Here is a 15,839-nt window from a genome sequence, read left to right as displayed (position 1 = left end):
ATATAGTGCATGGAACCAGGTGCATGTAATCTTTAAATGTGTTATTCCACCAGGCAAGAAACAAAATTAATCTTTATAAAACTGTGAGTATATGTGCTGTTCTGATTCTTTACAAATGCATTAATTTTGACATAATAGCAATATGCCATATTTTAGATACGGACCAGAAAGTTATGGGACTATCCCTTTTTAAATAATAAACACCTGATTTATCATTCAGATGCTAATTAGGAGTTTTGGAAATGATTTTGCATCTAAAACTAGATGCAGCAGCACAGTAAAGCTTTGGGTTATATTGTTCCTCAAAATAAGTTTAGAATGAGTGCTGCTTCTCTTTCCAGAGAGGAAAGCTTCTTTTTCTTCCTGTTTATTCTCTCTCTTGCACAGAGTCGCAGTGCTGGATAAAGTGACAGACTTCTTATTATTCCTGGGGAAAATTCTGGTTGCTGGAGGTGTAGGTAAGTTAGTGGATTCTCTCTATTCAATACTTCAAGCTTGATTGTGGTCAATGCATAATTTTAAAGAGCAGATTTGACTGGGGTCTCTACTATGCACCAATATAATTAAGGCTTGCAGCCTTTTTGGAACCTCTGCTTTGCATATGTAAATCATTACAGGAAAACCTCATTATCTCAATGTCTGTCTGGACATTGATTAATCAGATAAATAAAAAGCGATTTAGATGATTTTATTGGCATGAATCTAAGTATAGAACAAGCAAAAGAGTTCATTAATGAATGAATTGTGTAGCATGAGAAGTAAGGGACTTCAGCCTCATCTTTCTCTTGTACCATTATGCAGAGAACACATAGAATGAAGGATTGGGATACTTAACCCAATCCATGCCTCCCGACTCCTCTATTTATTAGGGCTATGCTTCAGATTCAGATGAATCCTGAATTTGTCTGAGTGACTGACTGATTACAGTGATTCAGTATCAAAATGGGGCTCCTCCAAAGTGGGCTGGCTTCAAATCTGAACACTCCTGAAGATTTACCGGTATTAGCCATTTTTATACAGAGGAAGATAGACACATGGACAATGTGTCTCCAAAAATTGGTATGTTTATTCCAACATTCTCTGTGCAAAGGAAGTCCCCAGAACAGACAGAAGGGCGAGAGAGGGGGAGTGTAGTTTTGTGACTGGCAAAGCTACACTCTAGCTTCTGATTACAGTGAACAGTTTTGGCAGGATTTGTCAGTCCCAATGCTTTGGGAAAGGTATGTTGAAGTAATATATTACAGGACTAATATAGTGTTCAGTGATTCCTGCTAATACTCTTTCCCAAGAGCAGTCATCATCATCTTAAGACAGTTTCGGAGAAATCTGTTGGACCTGGAAAGATACTTGCTTGGAAAATGGTGGATATTTATGCCCTTTTTGCTTTTTCCATTGTCTATTCTACATTAGAGATGGAGGTGTTTGTATTTGTATGCGACTACCAATACCCCCACACAGCTGGACATAACGAGGGTCCACTCATGCATCTGCCAGCTCCACGCTCCCTTCCAGTCGCTCTGGAGCTCGTGGTCAGCTATCCACTTGTCAGCCTGGTGGGAAGACTCATCTTCCCTCCTTCTGCCAGGAGTAGATAGGCGACCGATAGCTCTGGACTGATTGGAAGGGAGAGTGGAGCTGGCGTCAGTGGCAGACGTGTGAGTGGACAGTCTGGCCCCAGGATTCAGCTGTGTGGAGGTATTCTTATATGAATACAAATGCCCCATCTCTATTCTACATCCACCATTACCTTGTCCTATTGGACGTTTAGCGTCTTGAGTGCCAATTGATTAGAAAACAAATCTACCAGTATCGTGGCAAATTCAGTGGCAGGGGGCAGTGTGATACTAACCCTTGCCCTAAATATGTGCTTGAAAATATTGTATATATAAACAAGGAATGTGTACATCTCTGAGAGGATTTATCACAAGAAGCAAAACTGATGGAAAACATCTGGGTATAAATCAAAGAGGGAAACAACATTTACATGACTCCAGGGGTCTGGTACAGACCTCCAAACCAGACTGAACACTTAAATCATGGCCATCCAGGCCATGGTGGGTAGCTCTGTGAGTTAAGTATCTGGTTGTGAAGCCAGGGGTTGGGAGTTCGATTCCCCACTGTGCCTCCCTGATAGGGGCTGCATTCGATGATCTATAGGGTCCCTTCCAGCTCTGCAATTCTAATGATAATGATGATCTTAAATCAAATTACCAAAATTTCAAAGATAGATGTTGTATTAATTGGAGATTTCACTTCATATATCTCTGACTTTTCAAGAGTGCGCATTCCAAAAACATTCTTTTCCTTGGGCCATACCCAAATAGGTCTCACCAATCATTCCTCATCCTCCTTCAGGGTTTTGTTCTGGGCCCAGTGTTGTTCAACATTATTATTCAAAGTATAAGAAAAGAAATGTCAACATACAATTCGGAAGAACATCTTGACTGTGAGGTCTGTTCAACAGTGCAGTTGACGAGCTTACAAAGTGGTGGACTCTCCTTCAGTGATGCTCTTAAAACGAAGCTTCAATGGCCTGTTATCAGATTTAGCTGTTTTGTGCTTTGGCAGCATTAGATGATGACCCTTAGGATCACTTTTAGCTTTGTACTTCTGTGGTTCTATGATCATCGTGTCCAACTCCCTGCTAAAATAGGAAAGGAAACAAACAATGAACTGGTAGAATTGATTAATGTTTTCCTTGTGCTTAAAAACAAATTCTCAGGGATAATAAATTTACATGGCTTTCTGTTCCTACTTAGCAAAAATGTTATCATGAATTAATATTTCAGATAAATGGGAATAGTTAAATTGCTCTGGAGGAGATGTATGAGATGAGTTTGAGTTTTTAAAACCACATTTATCTTCCTAAACCCCACATTGGACTTTACTGGCCAGAATCCTATTAGTGTTTGTGTAAGGTTTATGTAACTTGCCACAGCTAACTGACAACATGTTAGGATGAATTTCAGTTGTACAGTTGGACACATGACAAGGCATGTGATCAAGATGCACCCCCTCATATAAATAAGGTGCAGTCAGACATGGCAAATTACACGAACCATACACAAACACCAGGCAGATTCTGGCCATGAACTTTTCTATTCATATAAAATAGTGAGATTCATAACATAATGTAATTGATCTTAATGTAATATGTTTGACTGGTTACATGAATCTCTCACACAACTGTATCCAAAGTCAGTCATTGCAATGCAAATAATGGGAGCAGTTCGTGTCAGAGTTTCTGTGTCTGAAAATACATAAATGTTTCAAATGAATGACAGGAGTACAAAAATACCTTGGAACTAACTGGTTGCATAAATCATTCATCTGTCATGTTTGCAACATATATTTCCAGGCTTAGAAGTGTTTTGTTTAAGTTATCTTTTTTTTTTAAATTCCAGAAGAGATGAATGTTTTGAAAATACTGCCACGTCTGCCTGGTAACAATGTCTTTCCTCTTGTAGGTGTCCTAGCCTTTTTCTTCTTCACACATAGGATACCAGTACTCACACAAGAGGCACCATCACTGAATTATTACTGGGTCCCACTCTTGGTAAGGGGATTATTGATGCTTATAGAATTCAGTTTTGCAGACACTGTGCCAGCCCTCAGCACCAGGGCTAGTTAATGCCAGTGTTCCTTAGTAATGAAGCCTTTTTTCCCCTCCCTATTTCATTACCCTGAAATGTTTATCAAGCAACAGTGGCTGAAGCTGCCAGAGCATCCACCACCTTAATTTTCCCCCTAATGCTACTAGGCCAAGTTTGGGTTCAGAGTATAGATGGGCACAGACTGGGAAAATGGTGGTTCATGATGGTTCATGGTTTTCGCTATTCATGAACCACAAACGTTCATGGACATTCCAATGAAACAAGCTATTTCATGGTTTGTGTGATTTGGGACTTCATGAGGTGGCTGGGGATGAAACAAAAAGGGGAACGGACTAGTTAGCTAAGTGTCCTCTTCTCTGAGTTGCCCACGGTGAGGCTGCTATAACCAGCTACTACCAGAGAGTGGGCTTGGAGCTCCATGGTTGGATGCCTGACTGGGTAATCAATCATACACAAAGTTTTCTCTAGGTCAACCTCAGCATTGCCTAGGAAATTGATTGAGTGGTGCCAGGCTGTCTGGTCTGCACAAAATTTGAAGCCTATGAATTGCCAATGGCAATAATCGTTTGCCATTTCATCTCATTCTGGGCAGGCATGGTTCCACGAAATGAACTCAAATTGTGGCTTGTTTGTTTTGCTTTGTGGTTTGTTTTGTGCCCAACTCTAGTTCAGAGGCATTCTGGGGAAATTAAAGTGGCAGCTGAGGAAGTTGTTTCACTGGCCATTCTTTTCCCATTAGTGCTGGACACATATATATATATATGTGTGTGTGTTCCAGCTGCATCTGCCAGTGGAGGTTGCTACCCATGTTTGAATTCCCTTGTTGTGGAGGCATCAGGTCAATATACAGGGGAAGGGTGTTTTTGTTTCCTTTTAGGTAAAGTTATTTTAGAAGTTATTTCCATTTGGAAAAGTTATTTGCTGCATCTTTAAAGTAAGACAGTTTGACCCGAAGAAGAGATGAATAGTCAGGATGATGTAGATATTACTGATAATATATAGTGATTACTGAAGATGGAAATGGATGTATTTGTCAGTGAAGAAGACAAGTAAGACGAGACCACAAAGCCTTGGAGGGAGAGCTGAGAGGTACTCTTAGTTTAAAGTAAATAATGCTACATGTCTGCCTTCCCCAACTCAGCACCCTCTAGAGGTGTGGAACTACAGTGCCTGTCATTCCTGGCTAGAGAGGATAAGATATGTAGTCCAACACTCCTGGTTGGGGAAGGCCACTATGTAATGCCTGTATCATAAGGTATAATAACTAGCACATATTTTTCCCCTTTTTTCCAGACTGTAATTATAGGCTCTTACCTAGTTGCACATGGGTTCTTCAGTGTCTATGCAATGTGTGTTGACACACTTTTCCTCTGCTTTTGTAAGTAATTCACTCTTTGTTTCCTTTCCTTCTTGGATAAAGTTCAGATAAAGTCCACCAGCTCCACTTCCTAACAGAATTCATGAGATATGTAGTAGGGAAACATTGCTGCTCCTCATATGCAATTTGCTGCATTTTAATCATCTTTGCACAGGAGAACATGAAGCACATTCACATTAGATGGCTTCATTAGTTCAGTGAGTGAAATGGAACAGCTCCTCACTGGAATAGTCAGTCTTTCTGGAATAACTGTTCTATGATAATTACTAACAGACTGCTTTTGGATGCTTCACAGCTTGATCATGTCCGGTGGCATTTCACTAAGATGATTGCTATGTGTCCCTCTTAATAACACAGCCTCGCCATATCAGTAGCCACAGCAATGTTGGATCAGTTTAAATATTTTAATATCCACAGCTTGTATCCTTTACCAGCACCTTAAAAGAGATCTATATATACTCATAAGGGAAACATGTATCTGGCCTTGATTCAGAGCAACTTTTTGAAAATTAGATGTAACCAAATAATAATAATAATAATAATAAAAATCAAAAAGTAAAAATGGCCCAGAATCCTCTTAAATATCTTCCCAAAAGCAAAATGTTAGAAGTGATGTGTAAATATTACTCATTACACTGAATATTTAATAATATCACTAGTCATTGTGTTACTTAATAAGCAGAGCATCATTACACCCCTTGCTGTCTCCTAATGTTGTCACTTCTGCTTTCGTACTTCCAAGTTCTGCCTTGTTCACATGTTAATCAATGAGTTTAATTTGAGCAAGGGTGTACAATGGCATAAAGTGGCATCATAGAAGGAAGAATATCATAGAGAAGAGGTCTCTCAGTTCTCGCTAGTTTTTGTGGCTATACATTGCATTCAGTATGCTTCTGAATACAATTGCTGGGGAATGTAAACAGGACAGTGCTGTTGCTCTCATGTCCTGCTTTTGGGGTCCTCTCCCTTTGATCATGGTGTAAAGAGAGTGCTAAACTAGACAGGGCATTGGTCTGATCCAATGCAGGCTTTTTTGTAATCTTATGAAAGTACCTTTGAAGGTATGTAGACATAGCTGTTATTCACCCTACAAAATTCTGAGATTCAAAATGTTACTGAAGGAAGTTAAAACTTGCTTTTAAAATCCAGTTATCCTTTCAGTGTCTGCTCACAGTTAAATTTTCATTTTTCATCAGTATGGGTTTCCACTAGATTTTTCCCTTCCACTTGCTAACGTTAGGCAACATGAACAAAGGAGAAGCTTCAGCCACCTTGTAGTTTTAAGAAGTTGTTTGTGTCTATATCTAAAACCTTCCTGTTGTAGTTATTAGTGCATGCCAGCTTTTTTTTCTGCTTTAGCGTATGAAAGTGGTCTTATGGAAGGTCCAACAAATGTCCAAATTGCAACTTATTGTCTCCTGTGGGTGGTGGAAAAGGTTGAAGAAGAAGATGGTGAATTAAAATCTTGGCACATGTTCTTAATATTGATTGGCTGGCTCAGATTGCACAGAAAAAGGCAACACTTAGCTCATTGGAGTTCATGTCTATTGGTTCTTGTCATCACTGAAACAAGTGCATTGTCAGTAGTCACATTCTAGAACGGTGGTTCCCAACCTTGGGTCCCCAAGTGTTCTTGGACTGCAGCTTCCGCAAGTCCTCCCAGAAAGCACAGTGAGTGGTGAAGGCTTCTGGGAGTTTTAGTCCAAGAACATCTGGAGACCCAAGGTTGCGAATCACTGTCTAGAATTAAGATTCAGGATGATTCAGGGCCTTTCCTCTATTTTCAGCTAAGCAGATCAACATTGATGCTGCTTCCAAGATTATATACATTGACATTTTGTATCCATTCATAAATTGTATTTGAAACAAAGGAGCATGTTGTGTATTGATAAATATCTTTTATAAAGCAAGCTCTCAGGATCTTTGTTCATCATTTTTCAGAGAACAAAGAATCTGTTCAATTTAGTGAAACCTGTTTGCTTGCTTGTTATTCCAACTTGTATACTAGCCTATTAATGCGACCATCGTCTGGGCAGGTCACAACATATCAAATCACATTAAAATCAACAATACAAAATTTCAATACACATTAATACCATAAATTAAAAAAACCTCTGTCACTAGCTTTAAAAAAAAACTGCACATTTAAATAAAATTACACAAATCTAAAACTAATTTCGAGATCTCAGTGGTTAAAAGCACAAACAAAAGGCTGCTTTTAAATAATTCTGTTTTCAGTAATTTCCTAAAAACTAAGAGGGATGGTATCTGACCTTCTCTGCCAACTAAGGTCTTCTAGAAGAAGAGCCAAAAAAAAGGAGGGGGGGAGTGAGGCAGGAGCCAAGTGATGTCATATCGAAACATCCTCTGGGAGACATAGCCACTGTGCTGCCAAAACGTTAGGCCAAGGTGTGGGCTGTAATTTCTGACATCTCTTGGCTGGGAGAAATTTGGATTCAGCACCACTTCATCTGGGTTACCATCAGCTCAGCTGGCCCCCAGCCCGTTTTCCTATCTGGGATTCTACTTGAAATTAGGAAAGTTTGAGAGAGAAATCAGAACCATTTTTTGTGTGTGTGTTAATGGAGTTGTATGAAAACTCCAGTTTAATACTGAAAATAAACTGCTGGCATGGGCATACAACCACAAGTATTGTGTTCTGCAGTTCTGTCTACCACCTGTGTCCCCCCCCCAAAAAAAAAAAGAAAAAAAAGTTTCATTTTACACCCCGAGTCCATCTAGCAAACTTCAGGATTCTAAAGAAAATCCAAGTAGATTCTATAAACCTAAAGTTTTCCCACTCCATTTTAACCGATAGCTGTTTAAATTCCAAAGCTACTTGCACATAAAAACAATTGCCTTGTTTTCCTACAACGATTTCCTTTGCTATGTGATAATAATGGAGCAAAGTAAGGTAAAGAAGGTGAAATAAATATTTTAGTAATTGAACTCTCAAGAATAATAGACATTTATATATTACTAATATAGTGAAAATCCCACCTCATAATTAGACGTTAAAAGTGTAGTTGAAACTTCAATGTTAAATTATAACCCAATATATAGGATATGCAGTGTAACAGAGAAGAATTTCTGGAGAATGAGAATTAATTGTGAAATGTCTTCCTTTACTGAAGTGAAGCTCCTCATTCATCTGGCCATTGAATGAGGCAGATGCAGGCTGTGTAGGACTGGCAGTTTAAAAGTGGATTTATGATTACAGTTAAACATGATGTACAAGGCCAAAGTAGACGTTTATGAGATATATACTGTAGTGTGCAGCTTCTTTTTCCTTGGTAAATATGCAAAATCAGAATTGATGGTTTTGGATTGCACAACTTGTGGATTACACAACTTGTGTTGATCCTTCAGGTATACCTCAGCCATATGGATTGATAGTGACCAGCACATGTAGAAGAACAGTCCCTGGTAGTTACAACCATCTGTATGTAGCCTTAGAAGTTAGCAGGACCACCATGGAGATTTTAGTCCTATCCATTTTTTTCATGCCAATCTAAAATTTAACAATAATTTAAACTACAAATGTGCTGTATTAAATTCCATGTTTTATCTTCCAAACTCAAATTGAATTAATATTCACTCCTGTTTTCAAGACCATCAAATTTGCTGCAATGGAATAATGCACGAGCTGTAGATCAGTGTAATGTTCCTCCGGTTACACTTTCTGGGCAAAGGCTATTAAGGGATATCTTCCATGCAGGTCTCCTTCAAATGAATGAGATTAGTGTCCTTGTAAAGATTTCATTCATGGCCATGTAGTCTATTTGAGAAGCCTGAATGCAGCTTCCCCTAACTTGACGCCCTACAGATGTTTTGGGAGGCAGCTTTCAGCGTTTGTAACCCATAGCCACACTCATGAGGGTTTACGCAAATTGTAGTCCAGATATCTCGATACTAGTTTGAGAGGGCCTCCTTTATGTATACAAATCTTTCATTTCTTTGAGCATCATTTCCAGATATCAGCACAGTCTGACCTCTTGTGGCAAAAATGAAAAATAGTCCAGGAACGAAGCAGAAATAATGCTACTAGCTTGCATGAAGCACAATACTGTACTGGTTCTTCAGGATCGCAGAAGAGTCATTGCTATGTCCAGATGATCAAGATGCTAAATTGAGAATTTCAGTTTTGTAACCTTTGATACTAAACATTACATGATCATTCCACAGAGCCAATTTGGTGAATAAAGTGTTAAATGAGGACATGGGAGACCTAAGTTCAAATGTCTGCTCATATATAGAAACTGACTAGGGGTTGCAATTATAAACTACACCTTGAACATCTGCACATACCTTGAAAACCCTTTTACGGTCTCCATAAGTCAGAAACAAATTGACAGCACATAAGAGCAGCAATCACTTAATATGTTACATGTGCAGAAGTGTGGATCACCATTTGTCTCCATAGTAGTTTGGCAATGGCCTATCTTATATTGATCAGGAAGGATGGATATTTGTATCTTTGTGGCACCCTGCAATGACACAACCCTATAGCTCGGCTCTATTGTAACAGTTTTTCTGATATGGATTCCTTTCCTCTTTCTGAATCTCTCTCCTTTGTTTTAATTTGGTTTGTCTGCGTGGCTGCTTGCTGCTTTGACACCCTTTGGCCACTTCATACTCAGGCGAAGACTTGGAAAGGAACGATGGATCTACAGCAAAACCCTACTACATGTCAGCTAGTCTGCACCGAATTCTGGGGAAGAAGGAACTAAGCCCTAAAAAGCTAATGGGATGATGCTTAAAATATTGTGAAAGTGATAAGAGGGGATGTCATTTTTAAGAGGGTTTGGGGGAAAATCAGGCAAGAAACATATAATTTAGATTTTAAAAATCCTTAAAGTATAAATGATGCTTCTGGCTAATGAATTATTGGTGTTTGCTTTGTACTATCTAATAATGAGCAAATGGACATTTGAAATAAAGTCTTTTTAACAGCTGTGAAAAAAAGGCCACATCATAGTTTTTATAGAGTGCCTATGGAAAAGTGTAAATGTGAAGCTTTTTTTATCTTTAGCTCTTAGTGTTTTAATAACTTTTTTAACCTGAGATTTTGCTGTTTGAAATGACAGACATTTTGATAACCTTTTTATAGGTGTATATTTGTAAAGGATATTCAGGCAATTTTTGAAAGCACTACAGTGTATCCTAATTAGCCATAAAGAGATCAAAACTACAGATAACCAGCAGGTGGTCCTAAATTTGTAATTATGGTGCTATGGCTGTATTTTTACTGTACATGCTGTTTGACAGCTACTTCAACTGTGATTAAAACATATTAATGGTTCCCTAAGAAGAAGGGCAAATAACTATGTCAGTCACTTCCACGACGAATATTATGAGCAAAGAATAAAGAGATTAGTATCATACTGATTTGGCTCAGAGGAGGCAGAATGAAAGATTGTCAGTTGTCTAAATTGCTTATAACAGAGGCATCTTATTAACAATCAACCTTTTAGGGGGGAAAAGTGCTTAAGAGTGGGGAATCTAGGCTAGGCAAGAGTCCCTTTCTCTTTTCTATCTGATGTATTATGAATTTGTGGTGTAACTGCAACATGTTATTAGTGTCATAATTTTGTTATGTAAAGGTTTTAGATCTGTCTCTGTTCAAAGAAGCAAAGCAAACCTAGTGTTGGTTTTATTTTGATTTGGGGCTGTTGGTTGCCCTGCCTCTCAGCTCTGTGGGAAAAGTCCTTCAAGAGTGTGTTACCTCACTTCTGGCACTTTCCCTCAAAGGCTTTACAGCCCTCTTCTTTGCTGCTGTTATAGACAGCGGCAGAATCAGATACGTGAGGCTGAGGTTGCCTGTGCATCTCTCCTCATGGAGACATGGGTGCTTCGTATTTGTATCCAGGGGATACGAATATGAAGTGCATCACCACAGGTGACCCACTCGTCTTCCTCCATCCCCGCTGGGGTTGTCGGCTGTAGAGAGAGTTGGGGAAGTGCCAGCAGGACTACTGCCACAATTGGCACGACAATGATGCTGACAGATGTGTGTGTTGCGCAGAGCCCAGTGAGTTGACAAGGTTGGTTCTGGAGGCCACCACAGACCGTATTTGTATCCCCTGGATACAAATACGAAGTACCCATGTCTACTCCTAAATGTTCATTGAAACATCTAATCATTTTTCAGGGAGAGCAGAGAAATAGATACACAATATGAATGATTCTGACCAATTACTAGCTGAAACAAAAAGAACTCCCAGTGAAAAAATACCGAGCAATTAATATCAAAATGCAGCTTTCCACATAATGCAGCAGTACCATTTTTTTAATTTAAACATTCAGAGTTTTGTAGAATTAAATGTCCAGAAAGCAAAAGCCTGTGAACACAACTGTTGTTCCACAAATGTTCCAAAGAGAAAGTGCTACCTGTGAAATAAAACCAAGTGTTACACCCTTCAGTAGAGTCAGGAATCCTCCTTTTTCCTGCTGCAGACCCTCTATGTCATTGCAAATCTGGTTCAGAGGGTTTCCTGCTTTCTGGAGCAGGTTTTCAGGGCATGTAGGAGAGAATAGCAACAGGGGAGGGAGATTCCCCCACCTTCTACCAGTGGAAATTTCCCATTTGATAGTGGCCTTTGTAAGAACTGAAAATAAAAGAGGGCAGCATTCTGACAGGTAAGCGCTTTGTAGTGGAAGTTGAATGAGGAGCAACGTCCTAACAAAATGGAATAAATAATACAATCCCTGAAATGTTGATGCCTGTTGGCTATGGGATTATTCAGATGCACTTTATTCCACAATATTGTTAAAATAACTGAAGCTTCTGTTAAACTGTAAGCAAATAATTCTGGCTGTTCTTCTTTTCCTGGATCGTGAGAGGCTTTTGAGAGGGTGTTGTTTTTTAAGTTCAATAGAACCTGAGTTCCTTAACACGGTAGTGTTCCTTTAGTAAGACTGTATGAACCCCTCACAGCTATTTCCTCTCCGTGGCATAAAGGAGCCCTGTCTTGTGTGGGATCTGGCCCTAAAATAAAGGAAGAGCTGAACACTACTGTTGAGCAGAGATTATTAGTGCCTAAAGATTTGGGTTGCTTTCTTTTTTTAAAGCCTTCTATGCAATCTTAAGTATATTTGCCTGGAAATCATTTCTGTGGGATAAGTGAGGCTTATTTCCAGTTGAATGTATTTTGGATTGGGGTGCTTAAATCAGTGTTACAACCCAGGAGAGCTAAAGTCTGAAATAAATTATTGACTGTGCACTGAACTAAGCACATATTTCTAGGAGCAATGTACTTTCTCACCAAATGAATGCTGTCCTAGGAAGGGATCCAGACATTTGTTCACTGCTTGGGGGAGTGGTGGTATTTTTCCCAAGAATTCCAAGAACAGCATGAGAGGTGGTGCAGGGGTGAAAGTCACTTCTCCCTTTCAACCAGTGGTTAGTTGTGTTGAATCCCTGTTGCTTTTGGAAACAGGAAAGGCCCTTCTATTTGAAGAAGGATTGGGGACTGCAGATCTAACTCGTGGCATTACTAAGGTTCAGGCAGGATCAGAACAGTAGGCCCAAAAACTTACTATGTAGTTAAATGGATTATACACACATGCAAAAATAGGCTTATTGATAATTGTTATGCTATAGATACTAACCATTGCTGTCTCAAAGTCAGCTGCAGTTAAAAGTAACTAGTCATGACAACCAGATGGTAGCCCAAGCAGCAGATGTGCAGTGCCATCAAAAGACACATCCGGCCACCTCAAGAGGGCTCAGTGGAACACTGTTAAGCAGATAAAGGGGAGCATCCCATTGACACTGCCTCCAGGAGACATCTTGCATATGTCCATCTCAGGGCAAAAGGATTCATGTTCAAATGCATGGAATGAAAATCAATCGTGTTTTTCTATTGAGCCCTTACATGAACTTAGAATTGATGTGGAAGATTGTGGGGCCCTTAAAGGCAGATTTGGTGAGGGGGATGGGACTCCAGCAGAGAGGAGGAAGAAAGTCCTGTTGCATAAAGAGCCAACCATAATGCCTGTGATGTTGGTTTGCACCCAAGGCCATTCAGGCATTATTCTATTCAGTGTTGTTAACACTGGGATATCTGTTCCCTGTAGCTTACATGGAAACAAGAACCGCTCCTTTGCTGCTGTGCAGCATTGTGCTCGCACAGAAAGCAACTATGGAGGGAGCACAGTCTAGGTGTTTCAGTCTGAGCACATTAATGATGCTGCATGGAGTGGCTAGGTCATCAGGGTGAGATAAACTTTGCTGTGGTCTCCATGTGAAATCCTGCACATTTTTGAATCAACAAATTTAAGATCTTAATATTTAGTATGCCAACATTTGTGCCAGCAGTATATCCCAAGATATGAAACGATGCCATGCTGGCAGTGCAGTAACCCATACCTGCACAAGTGTAGAGTGTCATTGGCAAGTGTCCTTTGGGGGAACCTTCTAGAGCCACTTTGTTGATGGAGAAACTGCGAAAACTGTGAAAATGCAAAGCAATAGCACTGAAATTTGGCGGTCCTTCATTCCTCTTAAATTATTTTGGAGAATAAATCTGGTAAAATTCCTGAATATCTTTCTCAGAAATGAATGAGCATTAATTAATGTACAAACTAGCTTAATAGTTTATTTTTTGAAATGCAAATACTTTTGGACTTGATGTGTTCCTCGATTGTTGGGCCAAACCCTGCTGTTTATTATAATGTCAGTTTTATGCATACCATGCTTTAACATAAAGCTAAAGCTTGACTAAAATGCACTTCTTTGCTGTGGAGAAGTACTGGACAAATCATTTCATTATGAGATGATAAATTTTAAATAGGCTTTGATCCTGCACTCATTCTATTCAATGACAAGGTAAATGTCTTCTTGATTGAACTGGTGCAGCATCTGGCCCATATAATGAGAAAGGGCTGATTATATTATTGCGCCGGTGTTTACATTGTAATAAATGCCAAAACATCCAGTATTTATTTAATATATACTGAGGCTTTTGCTGTTGTGCACAAAAGGGCCCAAAAGGGCCAGCAGGTGGCAGTATTGCTTTCATATTGCATTGGTTTGATCGTTTGCTTTCTGCCATTCTTCCTCCTAGTGGAAGATTTAGAAAGTCACAATGGCTCTACTGCAAGACCTTATTACATGAGTAAATCTCTGTTGAAGATTCTGAACAAGCAGAACATGCAAACCAAGAGACAATAGAAAATGCCCACTGTCCTAACCATACAATCTTGTTTCATTCAATGCATTGTTTCTTCAATACATTGTTGACTGTCAGCTTTTATTTGTGCATGTTTTATACCAAAGCTACTGTACATGTGAAGCCATCAAAGTTTGTAGTAACATTATTTTTAAAATTTCGGCAGAAACAAAATCCATAGGAGCATTTTTATACAGAGATTTTTTTTCTTCTCCTTTTAATTTTGCCTTTAATATCTTGTGGCTTGGATGTTTGGGAGTGAAAGAATATTAAAATGTTGGCTGCCTTTTTAAAAGAAAAAAGAAAATATGTGAAATGTTTTCCTGTTGCAGATTTTCCTCTAGGTAAATAAACAGATTTCAGACAACACAACGTTAAGATTTTTCAACAAAGTCTGTAAATGTCCCTTTCAGTATAGAATAGAATATATAAATGTCTCTTGATTGCATTTAATGTCTTGTCAGTTTCCTAGCTGTACAGCTGTGTGCTCCATGACAAAGTGCCTTACTGGCTATTGGTCTTGATTAGCTTGTGTTTTGAAGTTTACAAGTAGCATATGAACCATAAAGCCGCCATTGGTTGGCATGATTGGCAAAGCTCTCTTTTTGTTTACTTCAAAGGTATGGGTACAAAATTAATTATTTGACCTTGTGTGAAATATCTGAAGTTGTCTATGTTTTGCCATGACCTACAATATCCAAAAAGTTTGTTGTGATCAACATTTTGCTCCCCCCTCCCAACAAAAAAAGGTAGTAGAGATAGACATTTCTAAAGTAGTGCAACAGTGTGTTGTGCTTAGCTTTATATCTAATTTATGCTGCAAGAAACTCTTAATCAGCTTTTGTTGACCATCTATTTCAAAACCTAATGCAATCCATACGTAAGAAAGATATGCAAAAAGCTGATCAGCAAAGTAATTTTTTTTTCAGGTACTTTGTTAGACTTCCTCAAATAGACGAGTTGGAAGTAGGGTTGCCAACTTCTCTGCCGTCCTTTAGCTGTGCTGTTTTAACTGTGGTTCGCTGTAGTTAGCAGGAGATAACATTGGCCAAAAAAAACCAGTTTGCGCAATTTTACACAGCAGAAGCTGATGGCATCCTCAGATTGCACCATTAAAAATATTTTAAATTAATTAAATACTTTCTATACACTTGTTTTAGGTTCTGGGACTTCCTGTGGCTCCTCATTGCTCTGTGGAAGCCTTTGGGAGGTGCAGGGGGGGTTTTACTGACCAAAAATAATCACCAGTGGTCCTTATCCTACCCATGGTGATCAGGCTGCATTTTCACTGGGGTGCCTCAGAGACTAAAAGGAGGGGGATAGGAAGTGGCTAACTATTTTAAAGTGACTTTTAGCTGTGCGAGCTGATGACGTCATCAAGTCCCACCCTGTAAAGTTATGTGAACAGAATTTGGGCCAACGTTTATCTTTGCGCTGTGAAAACGTCCTCCTACGCAGCCTTGCACATCCAGCTGTTGGTAAAGCACAACTGCAGGGGTCAGCTGGAACATTGGCAACCTTTACAGGCAGACTGCTATGTAGACGTACTGTAAGGCTGTTCCATCAGCAATCATACACCTGGAGTTAAAGGGAAAGAAACATTATTTCTTTTTGGCCTTGTAAATGTTTGCAGAATATTTATTTATATTCTGCTTCTGTAGGTTGTTGAGACCA

General features: G+C 39.2%; 1 protein-coding gene across 2 annotated transcripts in view; it reads left to right on the top strand.

The window, feature by feature from the left end:
- SLC44A5 (solute carrier family 44 member 5) overlaps positions 1-15,839 on the top strand; it is a 253,809-nt gene that overhangs the window by 236,640 nt on the left and 1,330 nt on the right. For both annotated transcript variants that reach the window (XM_072997807.2, XM_072997808.2), the window contains exons 19-22: positions 388-458; positions 3,468-3,556; positions 4,908-4,992; positions 9,633-15,839. The exon at positions 9,633-15,839 is cut by the window's right edge and continues 1,330 nt beyond it. In XM_072997807.2, coding sequence (XP_072853908.1) covers positions 388-458; positions 3,468-3,556; positions 4,908-4,992; positions 9,633-9,745 — 358 coding nt within the window. In that variant the 3' untranslated portion in view covers positions 9,746-15,839. The remainder of the gene's footprint in view (positions 1-387; positions 459-3,467; positions 3,557-4,907; positions 4,993-9,632) is intronic.

Source organism: Pogona vitticeps, chromosome 4 (genome assembly GCF_051106095.1).
Source record: "Pogona vitticeps strain Pit_001003342236 chromosome 4, PviZW2.1, whole genome shotgun sequence".
In the NCBI taxonomy this organism is placed as follows: Eukaryota; Metazoa; Chordata; class Lepidosauria; order Squamata; family Agamidae; genus Pogona; species Pogona vitticeps.
Note: the sequence above shows the minus strand (reverse complement) of the source record. Positions and strands in the feature narration are given on the sequence as shown.